The sequence below is a fragment of the Ictalurus furcatus genome, chromosome 28 (assembly GCF_023375685.1).
Source record: "Ictalurus furcatus strain D&B chromosome 28, Billie_1.0, whole genome shotgun sequence".
NCBI lineage: Eukaryota > Metazoa > Chordata > Actinopteri > Siluriformes > Ictaluridae > Ictalurus > Ictalurus furcatus.
Window position 1 is genome coordinate 9,549,988 of NC_071282.1, and position 21,891 is coordinate 9,571,878.

At 38.3% G+C, this 21,891-nt stretch overlaps 1 protein-coding gene across 1 annotated transcript; it reads left to right on the forward strand.

The window, feature by feature from the left end:
* Positions 1–252: 252 nt before the first annotated feature.
* On the forward strand, positions 253–21,470 carry ndor1 (NADPH dependent diflavin oxidoreductase 1). Its single transcript, XM_053617768.1, has 15 exons — positions 253–438; positions 3,639–3,792; positions 3,969–4,046; positions 4,881–4,978; positions 5,840–5,938; positions 8,575–8,676; positions 9,017–9,220; positions 9,374–9,501; positions 9,808–10,025; positions 12,390–12,497; positions 14,824–14,938; positions 16,950–17,096; positions 17,218–17,336; positions 20,130–20,224; positions 20,410–21,470. Exons 2-15 carry the CDS (start codon positions 3,658–3,660, stop codon positions 20,552–20,554), a joined length of 1,791 nt encoding a protein of 596 aa, XP_053473743.1. The 5' UTR covers positions 253–438; positions 3,639–3,657; the 3' UTR covers positions 20,555–21,470.
* The last annotated feature ends 421 nt before the right edge of the window (positions 21,471–21,891 follow it).

Below are 21,891 nucleotides of genomic sequence, written 5' to 3' on the forward strand. Positions count from 1 at the left end.
ACATTTTATGTATTTTCTATTTTTTTTGTATGCATGTAAACCTAATTTATCATTGGTGTTGTTATTATTATTATTATTATTATTATTGTTGTTGTTGTTGTTGTTGTTGTATTGTTATTATAACTATTATTTTTATTGTTGTTGTTATTGTTATTGTTGTTGTTGTTGTTGTTATTATCTTGTTGTTCGTCTTACTGTTGTTATTATTGTTATTATTAGTAGTAGTAGTAGTAACGAGTCCTCCGATTGGACACAGATGAACTCTCAGACAATCGTGGCATAGGAGGCGGGGTTTGTCGGAATACGGGTGGGTGGGAAATGACGTGTGCCGCAGTGCCGGTGAAGGGGCGAGAGTGAGTAGTGCGGTGGTGTTCACGCGCTTTGATATTGTACGTTTTATGGGAAACTGCTGAACTGTAGATTTGGGTTATGGACAAGGTAAGCGTCTGACCTTACATTATTCAAATAATAACTTCTCATAATGCTTTTATTTCACAAAAAGGTATACAATAATCTGCAGATCAGATCACTGGGGGGAAAGAACGTGCTGAGTGACACACACACACACACCCACACACACACCCACACACACACACCCATACACACACACACACACACACACACACACACACACACACACACACACACACAGACAGTCACCCACTCACCCTTAAGTTACACTGTTTGTGTGTGTGGTTGGATTTAAGATACAACAACAAACACAACACAGGAGCAGAGGTCACTGGAGTTCATCCAAAGAAATAAATCTAAAACCATGTGAAGTTAATAAGAAATTCACAAATGTTTATTTTGGACGGTTTTATTTTCTGAGTGGAGTAAGAGAGAAACTCACTTATACAGGTATGATCTGACTCTGAGGAGTCTGTACAGTCTGTGAATAACACCTCATGCTCCTCATAAGCCAAGTAAAGTGGAAATGGTGGATGGTTGTAATTGATTTAATCGGAATACATTGTTTTTAAAAGTCTACACACTGACTGTATCTGTTGAAGAAGCTAATAAATAGTTGTTGTGTAAGTAAAGATACATTGCAGCTATTATACAGAAGTCGAACTGAGAACGTTTTCTCTTATTGGGGTTTAAAAAAAAACAGGGAAACAACTGTCGAGTATTGTGCGTATGGCAGAGAAATGATGAGACACCACAGAGACAGCGGTCTGAGAGCAATGAGAGCTTTAACAGACATCCTTCCCATCGTCTTTCCAGTGAATTCCCCAGGCTTCTCTCTGGAAGGTGTTACTGGATATCTACAGTTACAGCTAGTATTTTTAGGAATGTTTTTTTATTCCACAAGCTGGTGGTTTGATTATTTCTCAATTTAAATGATATATATATATATACTCAGCAAAAAGGGAAATGTTCAAACATTCAACTGCTTTTATTTCCAGCAAATTTCTTAACATGTGTCAATATTTGTATTAACATAAAAAGCTTAAACAACTGAGACATATACTGAATAAGTATCACAGACATTTGATGAACAGAAATGGATTACTGAGTCCCTGAACAAAGGGGGGGTCAATATCAAAAGTAACAGTCATCAGCTGCTTTAAGTACTACAGCGCATCTCATCCTCATGGACTGCACCAGATTTGTCAGTTCTTGCTGTGAGGTGTTACTCCACTCTTCCACCAAGGCATTTGAAAGTTCCTCATAACGTCTGGGTGGACAGACGGTTACATGTAATTTTCCACTACAAGGACGATCAGCTGTCCTTCCTGTCTCCCTGTAGCACTGTCTTAAGCATCTTACATTACAGACATAGCAGTGTATTGCTCTGGCCACATCTGCAGTCCTCATGCCTCCCTGCAGCAGGCCTATGGGATGTTCACGCAGGTGAGCAGGAACCCTAGGCATCTTTCTTCTGGTGTTTTTCAGAGACAGTAGAAAGGTCTCTTTAGTGTCCTAAGTACTGCATCTGCAATAATTGTTTATGCCTTGTTGAACAAGCATGAAAACATTGTTTAAACTCTTTCCAGTAAAAATCTGTAAAGCTTATTGGGATTTTTACAAAATTATCTTTAAAATACAGTCTTTAAATATGTTTAAAGAATCGGTCGTGAGGCATAGAGAAGGAAGATCAGAGTCTGAGTACGATATGTTATATATATGTATAACAGCTATTTATTTTAACACACAATGAATTTTTATGACTTGTACATTATCGAGTCAGTACAAAAAACATTTTGATTTCCAAACATTAGTTTTCCATCACACACTTAAATGTTGCGGAAAAATGTTTGTATGTCAGTAAAGAAAGCCGCAGATTATTTAAGAGACACTTTTCAGACACAAAACACAATGAAGACTGTTGGGTTTTGCTGCAAAAATAAGAAGCAAGTGCCACAGAGTCTCCAGAAAAACCATGTCTGCTTCAGCAAGATGCTCAATAAAACTTGCAGCTCGTTTCCTTATAAATCTGCACTAACTGTACCTGAGACTCCTTTTTTTTTTTTTTTTAAATCAAAATAACACCAAATATTGACTTTTGTTTCTTGTATTACTGTTTACTGCTCTTTATAGTATTTATATTTAATAAAGAAATGTTCAATTTCATTATTCTTCGAGGCATCTTTGCTCTATTGCATTTTTTTGCACATGCCTGTGTTCTGTACTGAGGAACGGGCTAAAATTCCTCCAAGCCGATGTGCAGGACTGATCAACAGTTACAGGAAACGTTTAATTGCAGTTATTGCTGCACAAGGGGGTCACACCAGATACTGAAAGCAAAGGTTCACATACTTTTGCCACTCCAAGATATTGTAATATTGGATCATTTTCCTAAATAAATAAACGACCAAGTATAATATATTTTTGTCTCATTTGTTTAAGTTGGTTGTCTTTATCTACTTTTAGGAGTTCTGATGATGTTTTAGGTGATATTTATACAGATATATATAGAAAAATCTAAAGGGTTCACAAACTTTGAAGCACCACTATACATCTCTATCTATCTATCTCTGTGTGTGTGTGTGTGTGTGTGTGTATAATATCTTACAGAAGTAAGGTTATAGTATTTTTCTGTAAAAAAAAAAAAAAAAGGGAGAAAATTGAATTAAAGATCCCATTTTATTTCATTGACGTGCCAGTACATTGTTTTTTTAGAAGCAAGTGCTGTACAACTGCTGAATTTATTTGCATGTATTTGAATATGCAATAAATAAGATGCACAAATGCTAATATTTAAAATATTAGTATGAAAATTTATCAAGGAATTATTGTTTTATTATATTAGATTATCTTATTTATAAGTTTACAATGGAAATTTGATCATCAGCATTATCCACATCACTCTCTGACTCATGGCATTTGAACTGACCTGTGTTTTCTCTTACATCACTGCTGAAATAATCTCCGCTGATTCATTCTCAGAAAGCATCTTGAATAAAAATGGAAGAAAAAAAAAACAAATCCTCATTTTGAATAAGACATTTGTAAACCGAATAGTCAATAATATCACTGTTAGGGTATCAATAGGTTTCAGTGGTTGAGGTTATGTTTATGTTTAAGCTGTATTCTGGACTTCACAAACGTCATGTCCACTCTGAAGTGTGTAATAATGTGGTTTTGAGAATAGTCAGCTACTTTTCTCTCCTGATTCTTTCCTCTAATCGCAGACTAGTGTGGTGTAACAGGATGTCGAGTCACACGCTGCTGCTTCTGTACGGGAGTCAGACGGGCACGGCCCAAGACACGGCCGAAAGAATCGGTCGTCAGGCACAGAGGAGGAGGATCAGAGTCCGAGTGCAAGCTCTAGACACGTACAATGTGGTCAGTATACACGTAAATTCATGTGACATCATAAAACCTGAACATACACAGTTTTTAACTCAGGAATATGAATGAATGAATAACAGTGCTGTGTGTTGAGTATTGCAGTGTATATCGCACCCTAGGGTTGAAAATGTGTCGGTCATGGGAGATGTTCATGCTTGTGTGTTGAACAGGCGAATCTGATATCGGAGTCTCTCGTGGTGTTTGTTTGCTCCACCACAGGACAAGGTGACCCTCCAGACAACATGAAGGTAGGAAAGAGTGGTATAAATAAGGGGTACGCTGCAGTACCGCTATAACACACCCTTAAAGGCCATGGCAATATGTTAGCTATACTGTATATTAGCTTAAGGAAAGTGTGTAAAATGACCTTATGGAGGATATAAAATGTCAGAGAAAGCTGTGTAGAAGTGTAAACAGGAATATTCCGACATCTGCACATTCATGCTGTTATCTAATCAGCCAATCACGTGGCAGCAGCGCAATGCAAAAAAAAAGCCTCTCAGGACACACAACATATCAAACCTTGAGGTGGATAGGCTACAGCAGAAGACCACATCAGCTTCCACTTCTGAATGGGTACAGACTCTGAATGGACAGCTGAAGACTGGAAAAAGACCGTGTGACATTTTCCAATCTTCAACTGTCCAGTTTCGTTGAGTCTTTGCCCACGATAACCACAGATTCCTGTTCTTGACTGACAAGAGTGGAACCTGATGTGGTCTTCTGCTATTGTAGGCCATCCACCTCAAGGTTCAATGTTTTGAGCATGCTGAGATGCTTTTCTGCTCACCGTGGTTGTAAGGAGTGATTATATGAGTTATTATATCCTTCCCGGCAGCTCGAACCAATCTGGCCATTTTCCTCTGACCTCTGTTATCAACAAGGCGTTTGGCTTTGGAAGGTGCTGTGTGACTGATATTGATGCTTTAAATGAAAGCATTGTAACATGCTGTGGCCTGGAGAAGTTGAGGAGGGTGTGCTATGAGCAGTGTTGGAACACAGAACCTTCTCCAGCCCTGATATGTCAAATATGAAGAGTTGAGAATCGTAGCTGCAGGTTAAAACATGTTTTTATCCTGCAGAACTTCTGGCGGTTTGTGTTCAGGAAGTCATTACCCTCAGGATCTCTGTGTCGCCTGGACTACGCCGTGCTCGGCCTTGGTGACTCCTCATATCCTAAGTAATATTTGCCATAAAATTGACCTCACAGCTTAAGCGACAGTGTTTTGTATGAGTATTAACCCCCCCCCCCCTTATTTTTGTCCCACATTTTGTAGTGTTACAGCCTGGAACTGAAATGGACTTAATTGGAATTTTATTTCAAGACTTCCAGTATAATTGCTGTTCACCAGTGAGCTCAGTTCAATCTGACAAAACCTGAGAAATTGTACAAAGAATACTGAGCAGAAAATATCAGGATCTAGATGTGCAAATCTGATAGAGACATATATCAGAAGAGTAGAAACTGTAATTGCAGCCAAGGGTGGTTCTACCAAATATTGACCCAGGCTGTGGTAGCATTTATGCAACCACCAATTGCCTGTTTTTTGTTTTGTTTTGTTTGTTTGTTTTTTTGGGGGGTTGTTTGTTTAATCTCCCTTTTATGTCACAATAAAGACAATATTGTGCACATTGAAATGTTAGACATCTTGTAAAATGGTAAAAATTTCAATTAAGTCCATTGTAGTTCCATGATGTAACGCTGCAAAATGTGGAAAAGATCCAGGGAGGTGAATATTCATGCAAGGCAGTGCATTAATCAAGGACAAACTAATAAAAAATACTATTAAAACTCATCACTTATTCTGTAGTGAACCACTCTGCCATTTTAACTGTGTGTGTGTGTGTGTGTGTGTGTGTGTGTGTATGTATATATATATATATATATATATATATATATATATATATATATAATATTTTATAGGCAATTGAGTATGTGCACTAGTCCATGAAAAAAAATTAGTGTCTGCTTACTTTGGAAATGTAAGAATTTACATTTAACCTGTTAATTAAGGTTAATTCTGATTCTCCTGCATTCTAGGTTCAACTTTGTGGCTAAGAAGCTTTATAAGCGTCTGCTGCAGCTTGGTGGTAATGCGCTACTTCCTGTTGGCCTGGCAGACGATCAGCATGATCTGGGGTGAGAATCGTGTGTGTATATATATATATATATATATATATATATATATATATATATATATATATATATATGTATAATATAAAGTCTTAGCAAAAATTACACCAAACTTTGCACACAGTTGATACGGGATTGCTCAAGTGCCGAGTCTAATGATCGTGGGGTTCAGTTAGATAGGACACGAGTACAGAGTGGACATGGACTACATATCTGGGCGACTATGTTAAAAGAATTTCCTATAAGAATACAAGTGTAATTTTGACTAGTATTAATAAATTGGGACTACAATATTGATGTATTACTATTGCTGATATGTCCATATAGAAGTTAATATCCAGATGAGTTAATGTAAAGTGCGTATTTTATGTAACATCTTTATAATCATAATTATGAATCTAATACCAGCATTGTTTCAGTCTGCCTGTTGTTCCTATTGTACATTAAGCTGCTCCATGGTTCAGTGTGATGTGTTTACATTCACTCTAATCTTTATATCATGCTTTTCATGATGGGGAATTTGCGATTGTTCTTATAATCTTAAATTAACTGCATTGTAAGAATAAATCTCGTCAGCCTTCTGAAAATCATAATACAGCCAACCATAATGGACCATTTGTAGTTATGCCTCTGCAGTGATGCTCTGTAGTGATCAACTCAGGTATATGTGTAGGTGATCCCAAATACAGAGACATGTCATATTACAATGAGTAAAGCAATGTTACTGCCCTCTGATGATCGCCCCCTCCTTCCTCCATTTTTCCTGCATCGTTAGAGCTTTGCTGCTTCTTTCAGTTTTGAATTATCAATATTTTATAACATGAAACATGCCATACACATGCTACAATGATTACAGTCCCCTCTGAAACTATTGGATTGGCAAGGTCAATTAATTTGTTTGTGCTATACACACAAATACACCCCCCGATAAAGTCCTTTGTTGACTTGGCAGTGTGTTTTGGATCATTGTCTTGCTGCATGATGAAGTTCCTCCCAATTAATTTGGATGCATTTCTCTGTAACTTGGCAGACAAAATGTTCCTGAAATCTTCTGAATTTATTCTGCTGCTACCACAATGAGTTACATCATCAATAAAGATTAGTGAGAATGTTCCAGAAGCAGCCACACAAGCCCAAGCCATGACACTACCTCCACCATGTTTCACAGATAAGCTCAATATGTTTTGGATCATGAGCAGATCTTTTCTTTCTCCACACCTTGGCCTTTTTATCACTCCAGTAGAGGTTAATCTTGATTCCAGAACTTTTGTGGCTCATCACTGTATTTATTTACGAATTCCAATGTGGTTTTCTGATTCTTACTGCTGATGAGTGGTTTGCATCTTGTGGTATGGTCTCTATATTTCTGCTCTTAAAGTCTTCTTCAAATGGTGGATTGTGATACCTTCACCCCTGCCCTATGGAGGTTGTTGGTGATGTTACTGGCTATTGTTTTTGGGTTTTTCTTCACAGCGCTCACAATATTTCTATCATCAGCTGTTGTTGTTTTCATTGGCCGACTCATTCTGCATCTGTTGCTCAGTACACCAGTGGCTTCTTTCTTTTTCAGGACATTCCAAATTGTTGTATTGGCTATGCCCAATGTTTGTGAAATGCCTCTGATTGTTTTTCCCTCTGTTCTCAGTGGCTTGCTTTTCTCACATAGACAGTTCTCTGATCTTCATGTTGGCTTACCCTTTTTAACAACAAATGCCATCTTCACAGGTGAAACTGAAGGCTAAAACCAAAAGTAGATGTTATTGTTTAAACGATTAATCTAACAGGACACACCTGGGTAACGAGAAACACCTGTCAGTAACGTGTTCCAATATTTTTGCTTGCCTATAAATTGGCTGGTCTAATACAAAATGTGCTACGTTCTATGTCATTTAACAAATCTACATATAAATACTAGGAAATAAAAGCTGAAATTCTAAACTCATCTCAAACCCAAACGTCTTCAGTCTACAGCAAAAGCAAGTGAATTGGCCTTGCTGTTCCAATAGTTTTAGAGGGGACTGTATATGAGCAAATAGGAATCCATTTTATTTTCTATCCATTTTAATATTATCTTACTGACGATGTACTTCCTACATTTCCACATCCAAATTATTATTATTATTATTATTATATATTTTTTTCCACAAGGTTGATCATGGTGGAGAGGAGTCTTCCAGTTCAAATAATCTCTTAATCATTTGCAAAACTACTCTGATGCATTGCAATCTCTGCTATCACTGTCTGTATATATAAATACCATAAAGCTTTATTTGTGTGATAATGTTAATGTTGACACCCCTTCCCTCTCGCCTGGCCTAATACTCACCTCACACACTGCTCACTGCCTCCGACACACACACACACACACACACACACACACACGTGAAGTGCAATGTAAGATGGAGATTGTTGAGATTGGTACGCACAGGTGTTATTGCATCATTTAACTTGTCAGGGTCTAGTATCCAAATACAAGGCTGTTTACAACAGGCATTTACAATTTGCATATTCATAAAATTTGTGTCTGTGCATTTCATGCCTTTTTGCTGTTGTCTGAAGATATTTCCTTTGTCGAAAAATGTCTTGTACATTATAGAAAGATGGCATTCAAACCAGTTATGGGTGAATTTCATGTTTTCCAGGCCGGATGGAGTGATTGATCCCTGGTTAAGTTTATTCTGGCAAAAGGCTCTGGCTCTTTATCCTCCCCCGGCTGACTTAAGCCCCTTACCTGACGAAGATCCGTGAGTCTAATTCATCTTCTCATTCAGGCCTGTTAGAGGTGTTAAATGTATCTCTGGAGGATGCCAGTTTAGCACAGTGGCATTTGGATTAGCATAGTTGTTTATTTACTTCTTTTGTAGTTTGCTCTGCTTCATTTCCCTGCATGCAGAAACCTATAAGTACTTAGAAAATATACTGATTGTTTTTTTGCTTTTTTTTATTCATAAGCTGACTACAAATGACTCCTACTGATTCCTATAGTCCCTCCCATTCTATAACCTGAATGTTTAATGATGAATGAAAGAAAGCGGAAAGATCTGAAAACAGGAATGAATTTAGGTTAGTTTGTGTTTCCTGCAGACTTCCTCCTCGGTATGTTTTCCACTTCCTGGATGATGCTACAGAGGAGCCAGTTGTGAAGCCCATGCTAGCACATGGCCAGGCCCCACCCTCTTCAGCCCACCCCTTCCCAGCTCGAGTGGTGTCCAATCGGAGAGTAACAGCCCCTGGTCATTTCCAGGATGTGAGGCATATCGAGTTTGACATCACAGACTCAAACATCCAGTGAGTAGTAGAAATGTTAATGTATCAAATGAATGTGTATCTTTGGGTTTGTGAGAAAATTTGGATCATTTGGAGGCAGTTTTGTCATACATTATTAAACTATGAATTAAACCCCCCCCAAAAATAGCGTTTCATAAAACCTGTGTGTGGCAGGTACAGCGCAGGTGATGTGGTGATGATGAGGCCGTGTAATTCCCCAGAAGATGTGGAGCAGTTTTGCCAGCTACTGAGACTCAACCCTGACAAATACTTTGTGCTCACACCCACAGATAACAACACAGGTGTGTGTGAGTGTGTGAGTGAGTGTGTGAGTGAGTGTGTGAGTGAGTGTGCGAGTGAGTGTGCGAGTGAGTGTGCGAGTGAGTGTGCGAGTGAGTGTGCGAGTGAGTGTGCGAGTGAGTGTGCGAGTGAGTGTGCGAGTGTGCGAGTGAGTGAGTGAGTGAGTGAGTGAGTGAGAGAGCAGATTGATCTCCAATTTTGTCCTCAAATTTCATGCCATGTGTCTCTTTTCCATTAGACAGCAGAGTGAAGTGAACGCAGTAGGTATGACTGTGTGTCGCTCAGTGTCTCTGTCTTGTCTCTCTCAGCTCCTGTCCCTGTGCGTCTCCCTCAGCCGTGTTCCATCAGGTTCCTGGTGCAGGAGTTTCTGGACATTGCCGCAGTGCCGCGCCGTTCTTTCTTTGAGCTGCTCGCCACGTTCGCCGCTAACGAACTGGAGCGAGAGAAACTGGCTGAGTTCAGCTCAGCGCAGGGTCAAAACGAGCTGCACAGTTACTGCAGCAGACCACGGCGTACGGCTCTGGAGGTAAAAGGCTCACTCACTGGTGTCCACTATCCCTCTGAACTTGTATACATGGGTTTTAGATTTCTGAATTCTGCGTATACTGATTGGTATTTACAGATGACTGCGTATACAGATTGGTATTTGCCTCAAATTTGTTACTACAAAGATTCTTCAAAACAAAGACTCCTTGTACCTTTGTTTTAAACAAACTCAGGGAAGGTTAGGTAAGGTTATTTAAATGTCAATATGTTACCATACTAAATTCATTTGTGAGATTACAAAATATCCTCCATGGCTTTGGGTTTTGGATCAATTATGCGTGATATGAACAAATTTAGAGGATGATGTGAAACCTGGAAACTTTTCACAACAGAACCTGTTTGCTAAGACTTCCTGAACATTAGTGATAAACCACTGAACATATGACAATACAGCTTGAGACTGAAATCCCACTCATGCTAATCTGTGACAAATTCAAGCTCATTTACTAGCAGTTAATGATCTGATGAGCTATTAGGGATGGCAGGAGAATATGGGGATGTTTCCAGTTTGCATGGAGTCTGCCATTTTAAACGATGGTAAGGTAAAGATGTCGTATAACGTGATCTCCTAGCTTGGTGCTGAGAAGAGAGAAGATAACTTGATATGATAATGATTGACATTAAATATATAAATGTACAATACTTTTCAAAAATCCTTTTTTTTATTTGCCAACAACCAACAAAACATCTAGTTTAACCAAAGAAGCATTTGGTTACCTTTGTAATAAAACTCTAATTGTTGTACACAAAAAAAAAAAAAACAGTTAGTGGTACAGCATTGCTTTAAACACTTAGTCAGACCATCTCTAGATACTGTTCATGTTTTTATAACAAGTTAATATAACAATGCTAACTTCACATGATTCCACAGAATTCAAGACTTTATAAAGTCTATAAAGTACACTACATGTTAAAATGTACATAGTGCAACCTTCAGTTCCAGATATAAGAAGGTATCTGTGGCCTACCTGAAAGTAAGCTGTGTTTAGGAAAGTGTCATTTTCAACTGACGCCATACTTTCGTCTGCTATGATGAAAGGGTCAAGTGTGCAAAGTTGGAAAAATTCAGAATATCCCATTTCTGAAGTAATTATGTCATTAAGAACATTAAGGCTCGTCTGAATTTTTCCAAAACACACCTTATCCTCAAACCTTTTGGGAGAATGTTCTGTGGATAGATGAGTCAAAAGTGGAACTGTTTAGAAGACAGGAGTCCTGTTACATCTGGCATAAACCAAACACAGAATTCCACAAAAAGAACATCATACCTACGGTCAAGCATGGTGGTGGAAGTGTGAAGGTGTGGGGATGCTTTGCTGCTTCATGGTCTCGGCAACTTGCAATAATTGAGGGAAACATGAATTCTGCTCTCTACCAGAAAATCCTAACGGAGAATATCCGGTCATCAGTCCGTAAGTTCAAACTCAAGTGCAACTGGATTATGCAGCAAGACGATGATCCAAAGCATAAGTCCTGACTTGAACCAATGGAGATGCTGTGGCAGAACCTTAAACGGGCAGTTCATGCTTGAAAACGCTCCAATGTGGCTGAACTAAAGCTGCTTTGTAGCAGATCTACAAAGAAGAGTGGGCCAAAATTCCACCACAGCACTGTGAAAGACTGATCTCCAGTTATCAGAAGTGTTTGTTTGCAGTTATTGCTGGTAAAGGTGGCACAACCAGATTATAATTTTAAGGGGCAATTCGTTTTTCACATGGGTATTTTTTGTTTCAATAAAAAAGTAAATAAAAACTGTATTGTGCGTTTACTCAGGTTGCATTTGTATTATGTTCTATTTCATTTGAAGATCTAAAACTATTTAGTATGAGAGATACACAAAAACAGAAGAAATCAGCACATACTTTTTCACAGAACTGTACTTTTCCACATTTCTGTATGAAATGAAGGTCGTGTGTCTCATGTAAGGTCAGGTGTGTCTTTCCAAACCCCACATGTATTTCTTTCTGTGTTGTTTTGAGGAAGCTCCTGTGATGGTGCAACCTTTTACACAAACCCTGTATTTTGCAAATGCAGACTCCACTTAAGCCCGCTAAAGCCTATCCATTCAGGTGGAACTGAGCAAAGAAAAGCTGTTCACTCATAATAGCTTGTAATTAGAGGGCTGTTAACCTTTATTCAACATGTCTGCAGTTGTAGCACATTGAAATCAAACACAGAACTCCCAGTGAAGTATTTAAAAAGGTTTAAACATGGTTTGGAAACCTGCACACAGTCTCTGAGAGATTTTTGAAGCTTTATATATTATTAAGGTTATGGCAGTGAAGGAAATGCATGGTTGGATTGACAATCATTCATTTATTCTGATTACTGTTTTTCCCATTAGGTCCTGACGGACTTCCCTCATACAACAGCCGAGCTGAATGTGAACTACCTGCTTGATTTATTTCCAGAAATCCAACCACGCTCATTCTCCATAGCATCCTCGCTCTTGGTAATGTCCTGTTTCTCCACTTCCAATTTAAGTTCATCAACAGATTCCTGTGTTTACAGATCAGCAACAGGTCTTATGTATGGAAGATTTGGTTTATTTACAATACTTCCGAGAACACAGTGCTCACCATTGCTCTCCCAGCAATAAGAGAGAAGTGGTTATACTGAGTACAGATCATATTATTTTGGTGTGAAATAGACAGGCTGGAAGATTCAGTGTTAGATGTTGATTGGTTTGAGATGGTGAGGAATACCTCCATCAAATGGGTGGATAGTAGCAATCAACAACTGTGAGGTTTCATTAGTCAGAAACCATCCTGGCTGTTAAACATCCTGCTTCAGTATGGCACTAGGATAAAGTCAGAATTGAACAATAATAAGAAGTCACTAGTGCTGGTAGGATGTTACCCATCCAGGCATGTCATCATACATGCTAACAAAACTAGATCTAGAAAACATGTGTTATTGTATTATATTAATATAAACAAGACCACAGCACTATTGAGTTCTTGAATCTGATTGAGCATAAGGTGTTGATTAATTTTCTATAAGCGCAGTTCTGATTCAGTTGCAAGGCAAATCATTGTACATTACTGTGTACATTATTGTTTCTATAGTAACAGCTAATTCACTGAGACTTGTGTGGTGGATGCCGACATAAAGGGATAAAAGTTGTGTTGTTACTTTTAACAAAGAATAATGTATCATGGGAAGGAATCTCCAGTGTCAGCATGTTGTGTCAGTCAGTAAGCTTTCTGCCACAGGAAAGTCTTCAGGACAGAGTCTGCACTTTTCAGGTTTAAATGTAACATTACACGATGCTTTTTTTGTTGTTGCATTATCCTCTGGTGAGGGAATCGCTTTTATAGCTGCTATAATGTACACTCACTGTCCACTTTATTAGGAACACCTGTACACATGCATATAGTTATATAATCAGCCAATCATGTGACAGCAGCTCAATGCAAAAAATCATGCAGATACAGGTCAAGAGCTTCGGGTAACGTTCACATCAAACACCAGAACGGTTCGTTGTTGATACTAGATGGACTGGTTTCAGAAACTGCTGATCTTCTGGGAATTTCACACAGAACAGTCTCTAAAGTTTACACAGAATGGTTCAAAGGGTCCACAGGCTGAAACACCTTGTTGAGAGAAATCAGAGGAGAACGACCAGACCGGTCTGAGCTGACAGGAAATGTATAGTAACTCAAATAAGCACAACATGTCAAACCATGAGGTAGATGAGCTACAGCAGCAGAAGACCACATCAGGTTCCACTCACGGTAACCCATCTGGCACCGAAAACCACGGGTAAAGTCACAGAGATCACACTTTTTCCTCATTCTGATGTTTGATGTGAACTGAAGCGCTTGACCTGTATCTTCATGATTTATTTATTTATTTTTGCATTGCGCTGCTGCCACATGATTGGCTGATTAGATAACTAAATGTATGTGCAAGTGTACAGGTGTTCCTAATAAAGTGCTCAGAGACTATAAGTGATAGCAGGAACATTTTCTAACATTAAATGTAACTATAAACAGAAACTATATAAACTATATATTGTTCTATAATAAATAAATAAATAATTGTTGGCAATATGCAGTGGTATAAGAGGATTAAAACACTTCGGGACACACTGCCTTTGGAAATTACTGTAGTACTTATCTAACATGTCTATCTTGACATGTTCAGTTCAATTTTATTTACATAGCACTTTTACCAGTGGACATTGCCACAAGCTTTCCAGAAATCTGGATATAGATTTAGATATAGATCTGTAATGAACAAGTCAGAGGCAACAGTGGCAAAGAAAAACTCCCTGAGCTGATATGAATGAACCATGAGAGGAACCTAACTGGAAAGGGAAACCGAGCATACAGGATTGATCAGTGTGTGTGCAAAGTAGAAGGCCGCTCTTAGACAACGTGTGGCAAAAGACACAATACAGAACAAGGACATAGAGTGTCATTAATATAAGTAGCACTCTCACAAAGCACCCTGTCCATGCTCTTATCTGTAAACCGGCTAAAGTACCCAGGTCTAGGCTGAATATCTGCATGTCTGAATAGTTCTACATGAGATAATTGAAGCCTGTTCAGGTTCAAATGTGGGAGTTGTTCTGCTTTTAATTGTAACATTGACCTGAAAGTGAACCAATTAGAATAAATAACGATTGATACAGAGCTCTAAGTGATTGATGGCTCTGTATGTACAATGTAAGGATATACCTATCCTGTCTATTTGTAGTAAATTGTTTGTGAAGTGAAGAAAAGCAGTGTTTTTGTTTTTTTTAACTTATAAACTCTTTCTAAACTCTCCAGGCACATCCTAATCGAATCCAGATCTTGGTGGCAGTGGTGCAGTATAAAACCAGACTTCACAAGCCACGTAAGGGCCTTTGCTCTTCCTGGCTGGCATCTCTGGCCTCCTCTCATGGTAGGAATATACACTTCACCTTCACTGTGTTAGGGAATCACACATAACTAGCTAGGTTTTAGACCTCAGACTGACTGCATTTACTGCTGTGTTTGTTTAACTGGCTCTTTGTAGGAAGATTATTAATGAAATAAAAATATTTTAATTTCGTTTTTGTGAAATATAGCTTTGGTTTCATAATGTTAGTGTCAAATTATGTCATTTTTTCCTCCTTATTTTATTAGAGGAGAAATATTACAATCGTGTACTACCAACAACTCCAGTCGTACAATTATATACAACGACGTCATGTTTCGATATGCTGACAGTCATTGTTATTCAATTTTATTTTTCCCTAGAAAGCAAAAAAGGAAGACCTCTGTAAGATATCTGTAACTTTAGTTCACCATTTCATCTTCTGTAGTTCTTATAATAAATGACATGTTAGATGAGCAAAAAGTCCAAAGTATTCTGTGAACATAATCCTTTCAACGGGCCAAATTTGAATAAAATATTCATCCTCTGTTTGTATTCTTATTTATTCTAATAATAAAAAAATACATTACACCTTTTAATCCATCACCTGGATGATGTTGCTGCTTGGCAGCAAACTGGATCTGTTGTCCACAGCCGACTAAGAAAATATTAGTAGACAAATCATTTACTAGACTGGAACATGGATAGATGGATATGGGTTGATATCTGAGAAACCCTCATATGAAATTTAATTCTATCTGAATGTCTTGTATTGTTGAGCTGTTAAATAATTTTGTCACACCACATATTTTATTTAAAAATCAACATGTTAATTAAACACTATGTTAAAGGGATAGTTCACCCAAAAATGAAAATTCTCTCATCAGTTACTCCACCTCATGTCGATCGAAACCCATGAGACGTTTATTCATCTTCGGAACAAAAGTGAAGACATTTTTAATGAAACCTCTGAGATTTCTGTCCCTCCATTTATAGTCCATGTAACCAAAACTTTCGAGCTCTAAAAAGTTCATAAAGGCATCATAAGAGTAATCCATATGATTCGAGTGGTTTAATCCCAATTTTATGAAGCGATATGAATGCTTTGTGTGCGCAAAAAACTTAAATACTACAACTTAATTTCCGCATAGATCTCCGACATGCGTTCACGAGAGAAGAACGACGCATGCGTGCTGTGTTAACACGAGAGTGGACAAAAAAAAAATGCAAGCCCTCCTCTATGTCGAGATCTGCAGACATCTTTGTTACAAAGATTGTTCTTTGTGACTCAGTTTGTGTACAATGTCCCTCTTCCTCTGCTGTAAACAGTGCAGTGATTCTGTGTCTGTTGTAGCACAAGAGCGGATGTTCTCACGAGAGCAAGCTTGCATTTTTTTTGCCCGCTCTCACAGACTTTTTTTTTTGTCTGCTCTCGCATCAACATGGTTCTCTCGTGAACGCATGTCAGAGATCTATGCGGAAGTGAAGATATTTTGTGAATAAAGATTTCATTTTAGTTTTTTGCGCACACATCATTCGTATCGCTTCATATAATTGGGAATAAACCAGTGGAGTCATATGGATTACTTTTACGATGCCTTTATGAACTTTTTAGAGCTTGAAAGTTTTGGTTATTGGACTGTAAATGGAGTGACACAAATCTCCCAGGTTTCATTAAAAATGTCTTCATGTGTCTTCCGAAGATGAATGAAACTCTTAAGGGTTTGGAACAACATGAGGGTGAGTAACTGATGACAGAATTTTCATTTTTGGCTGAACTATCCCTTTAATTGTCTGTTAGACCTGGCATTATTGTGTTAGGACGTCCCCTCTATATTTTATTGTCCCATGTTCTGTATCATGGCTATTGCATGTGGTAAATAACAGCTTTTTTCAGCCTGCATTAGTGATGAATGATGGAATCTAGTTGGAATTTTCACCGTTTAAAGGTTTTTCACAGTTAAAACACTTCCTGGTAATTGGATCAGACTTCTGGGCAGTACCATGTTACAGATCGCAGACCCTTTTGAATTCTGTCCTCTTGTTTGTTATTTAGGTGACGTTTGTGTGCCCTTATGGGTGAAGAAGGGTAGCCTGAAGTTTCCTCAGGACCATAACAGCCCTGCGATAATGGTAGGACCTGGAACAGGAGTTGCTCCATTCCGAGCTGCCATACAGGAGAGAATAGCTGAGGGGAGAACAGGTTAGTGCCGTGTCCTCTCTCATTTCCAAACATGTCCTGGCTGATCAAGTGCATTTGGGTTAAGAGGAAATTTCCAAACTATAACTGTACACTCTTTTGTGTGCGTTCTCCTCTGTCTCAGCTAATGTCCTGTTCTTCGGCTGCCGCTCTGAGTCCCAAGACTTCTACTGTCGTGGTGAATGGGAGCAGAAAATCCAGGCAGGTCAAATGACCCTGTTCACGGCCTTCTCCAGAGATCAGGTGAGCTGGACCACAGACCATCTTCTGATAGAGTGCGAGTTAATATTGAATATCAGTATGAACAGGATACTGATTTCGTAGGTATAACATAATTTGGATCATGATTAGTTCTGAGTTAGTTTTAGAGAAGTGTTTATATTCTACTAAGCATAAATTTGTTTAAACCTTACGCATACAGTGTTGTGAAAAAGTATTTGCAGATTTCTTCTGTTTTTGTGTATATCGCATACTAAATAGTTTTAGATCTTCAAATGAAATACAACATAAAGGCAACCTGAGTAAACACGCAATACAGTTTTTATTAATTTTTTTTATTGAAGCAAAAAAGCTATCCAACACCTATCCCCCATGTGAAAAAATAATTTCCCCCTTAAACTTAAAATCTGTTTGTGCCAACTTCAGCAGCAATGACTTCAACTAAACACTTCCGATAACTGGAGATCTTTCATTTACTTCTAGGACTAGGACTTATTCCTATGCTTTGGATCTTTGTCTTGTTGCATAATCCGGACATTCTCCTTTAGGATGTTCTAGTAAAGAGCAGAATTCTTGTTTCCCTCAATTACTGTAAGTTTCCCAGGCCCTGAAGCAGCAAAGCATCCCCACACCATCACACTTCCTAAACCATGCTTGACCGTAGGTATGATGTTCTTTTTGTGGAATTCCGTGTTTGGTTTACACCAGATATAATGGGATGCCTGTCTTCCAGTCAGTTCCACTTTCGACTCATCAATCCACAGAACATTCTCCCAAAAGGTTTGAGGATCATCAAGGTGTGTTTTGGCAAAATTTAGACGAGCCTTAATGTTCTTCTGGGTTAGCAGTGCTGTTCACCTCACCACTCTTCCATGGATGCCATTTTTACCCAGTGTCTTTCTGATAGTGGAGTCATGATGCAAGAGAGGCCTGTAGGACCTTTGATGTTGTCCTTGGCTCTTTTGTGACTTGCTGGATGAGTAGTTGCTGTGCACTTGGAGGAATTTTGGAAGGTCACTTCTGGGAAGGTTCACTACTGTGCTGAGTTTTTTCCATTTGGAGATAATGGCTCTCACTGTGGTTCTTTGGAGTCCCAGAGCCTTTGAAGTAGCTTTGTAACCCTTCCCAAACTGATGTATTTCAATCACATTATTCCTCATCATTTCTGGAATTTCTTTAAATTTTGGCATAGTGTGTTACTGAGTAAGACCTTTTAACCAACTTCATGCTTTTGGAAAAGTTCTATTTAAGTGTTGATTTGATTGAACAGGGTTTGCAGTAATCAGGCCTGGTTGTGTCTAGTCCAGCTGAACCCCATTATGAATGCAGTTTCACAGATTTATGGAATTAGTAACTATGGGGGCAAATACATTTTCAAACTGGCCCAGTTGGTATTGGATAATTTTTTTTCTTCAATAAATAATATCATTTAAAAACTATATTGTGTGTTTACTCAGGTTGCCTTTGTTTTATCTTTGATTTTGTTTTAATTTCTGAAACTATTTAGTATGTACACACTGTCACTCACATGAAGCAGCAGTCTATTCTTGTACTCATGTTTGTAATCCAGTTATAATGCTCAGAGATCGGAGCTGAACATCAGGGTGAATGACTGGAATATTTCCATCCAGGATAATTAAAGCATGTCATTGTTCAAATCTGAAGGTTGTTCTGCTTTTAAAAGTACTATTTTACATAAAACAGTCAGCAGTCAACTCCAGTATTATTGGCACCCTTTGAGAGGACACGATTGCAAAGACATATAGCAAAGATATTGGTTTCAAAACTTTGAAAGAGTTGAAAATTTGTCAGAAATTGGTAACATATTAACTCATTGTAAAATTATGATGGTCAACCATTGATTCTTTGGGACAGTTTTGCAGCTTATGGTCTGGGGCTCTTGTGAAGAGTGTTCATCATGAATTTTGTACCAGGTACCAGGATATTTCAGCCCAAATCTCAGTTACCTCTGTGGGGAGGTTAAGACTTGGCTGTAGATGGATCTTGACCTCAAACAAACATTCAAATCAACACCGAACACAAAATCAGTTTTTTGCAATCACTATCTCAGTCTCTGGATTTGAATCCCACTGAAAACACACAGTTTGAATTGAAGAGAATGTCCACATGTACAAACCTAAGAATATAAACAGCTGGAAAATTCTGTATATTGGAACGTACAAGATTCCTCTAACAGTGTATCCAACCTTGTTAGATATTACAGTTAAAGACTCTGTGCTGTTAATCTCTCCACGTGAGCCTCAACAAAATACCTGGAGGGGTGTGGATCATTTTGACACTAGTGTTATGCAGAAACATTGCACTACTATTACAACTTGTGTGTAACAATATCTACTATACAACAGCCCCATAAGCTCAAAAAAAAAAAAAAAAATTATATATATATATATATATATCATTCATATGCACAGATACTCACTAGCCACTTTAATAGGAACACCTATACCCCTGCGCCTTCATGCAGTTCACCCATCAGCAAATCATGCAGCTACAGGTCAAGAGCTTCAGCTAATTCACAGCAAACATGAGAATGGGGAAAAATGTGATCTCAGTGACTTGACCATGGCATGACTGTTGGCACCATAAGCAGGTATCGTTGTTCCTATTAAAGTGGCCATGAGTGTATGTTATTCTTTGCATGTTATTTGTTTTTGCTCATTTTTCATGAAAGGTGCCAATAATTCTGGTGATGACAGTTGGTAAGTGTTCAGGTAGTACCTAATGCATGAATTGCGTCTGCAAATGACACATAGTATCAAACTAATAATAATCATTTTGTCTCTTTTTTTTGTGCAGGAGGATAAAATCTATGTTCAGCACAGAGTAAAGGAACAGGCCAAACTGTTGTGGGACCTGATTGTGAACAAGAATGCTTTCTTCTACATAGCAGGGTAAGTAGTAGCTGGTTTTTAACATGATTTGAACCTATGGATGTTATACCATGTATTAACATAAATACATCAAACCTGCAGCTTTAATTAAAAAACAAATCATCAGTATTTTGTAGCTCGCATGTACATTTACAACCTGGTGTTTTAAGTGAATCGGTGAACGTAGCAGCTCTTTCTGTGCTCAGGAACGCTAAGCAGATGCCCACAGCAGTGTGTGATGCACTGAAGCAGGTTTTCCAGCAGGAGGGAGGTGTGACAGAGAGCCAAGCTCAGGAAATGCTGGACACCATGGAGAAAACCAGCCGCTTCCAGAGTGAAACCTGGTCCTGATCAGCACAGCTCACGTCCATACATCATATATTCAGGACCAACATGGCCTTTAGTACCAAGAGCACTTCAAATGCTATGCAGCTGAAGTCAGTACTTCACTTTCAAGTACAGATTGAAGCTGTAGTTTTTTCTCTAAAGACACATTCTCTTGCAGAGGTTGAATCATTGATGCACACTTACATGTACAGCACTACAAACCATGAAAAAGAGTCAGGCTTGTCAGTGTTTTTATTGCAAGTGCAGTTTACCTCCTAAGCAGCAGAGGGCGCTACAAAATGACAACTTTCAGCTGTGCAGTTCCTATAACGAACATACTCGTTATTGTATTAGAATATTTGAGGTTCCTGATTAATTGAGTGAGTAAACAAGGGAGAGAAAGACAAAAAAAGGAATGGGGAAAAAAAAAAAAAACTTCCCCACAATGCCTTCTTGAAATGACCATAAACAGCAATAATTGTTGTTTGTGTAAAACCTTCAATTCTTTTGCGATTTTTCTATCGCAGAAATTAGAGCAAAATCAAGGAAATGCCGCAATATTCGGAGGAGCTTGCGATTTTTACACAAGTTTGCGCCAAGTCATGTGACATCACAATGTGCCAGGTCTCATTTACCAACAAACATCACTGCGAAAGACCATGCAAAACAATTTTGTGCAATTGCCAATACAAGTAGTTTTCCACTAAACATGGCAATTTTTTTTTTAAAAAAGTCACAGCTAAATCAAGCATTTTTAGCTGCAACCTTCGCAAAAAAACTCAGCAAAATCCTGTATGGACTGCTCTACACAATTAGTCAGACTAACATGTATTTTTGCTGATCCAGAAGTGGACTATGAAAAGGACCAAGTTATGCAAAATGAGTTGCAGTAATGTAACTACACTGATGTATGTTATGAATAAACCCAAGACTGAAATGAAAGTTGTGTCTGGTCTTGCTTCCACTTTCAGCATAAATGTGTAAATATAGACTATCACTGCTACTTTACACTGTAGTTTTTATTTAAAATGACATTATGTTGTATAATGATAGCTGCAGTGGTTAACATGTTGGATTGTTGATCAGAAATTTGAGTTCAAATCCCAGAACTGTCGAACTGCCATTGATGGGCTTTTGAGCAAGGGCCTTAAACCTCAAATGTAAAACACTCTGGATAAGGGCATGTGCCAAATGTCGTACATGTAAAGGTCTGTGGTTGGTCATTGGCCACACCAATCAAACTGCCTCTTTCTTGATCATGATTATTTGTTGTAGCAAATGCTCAAAGTCTGACCAGCAAGAATTTTTCTTTTGTAACAAAATTATTTTTAAGGGCTTCGGAGCATAAAAGAAAAATACAA

Excerpts from the sequence above, each read along its gene's own strand:
- ndor1 (XM_053617768.1), top strand. The coding sequence starts at position 3,658 with ATGTCGAGTCACACGCTGCTGCTTCTGTACGGGAGTCAGACGGGCACG. Across the intron at positions 4,047-4,880 it reads ACCCTCCAGACAACATGAAG|AACTTCTGGCGGTTTGTGTT; the intron begins GTAGGAAAGAGT and ends TTTATCCTGCAG. Across the intron at positions 5,939-8,574 it reads GACGATCAGCATGATCTGGG|GCCGGATGGAGTGATTGATC; the intron begins GTGAGAATCGTG and ends CATGTTTTCCAG.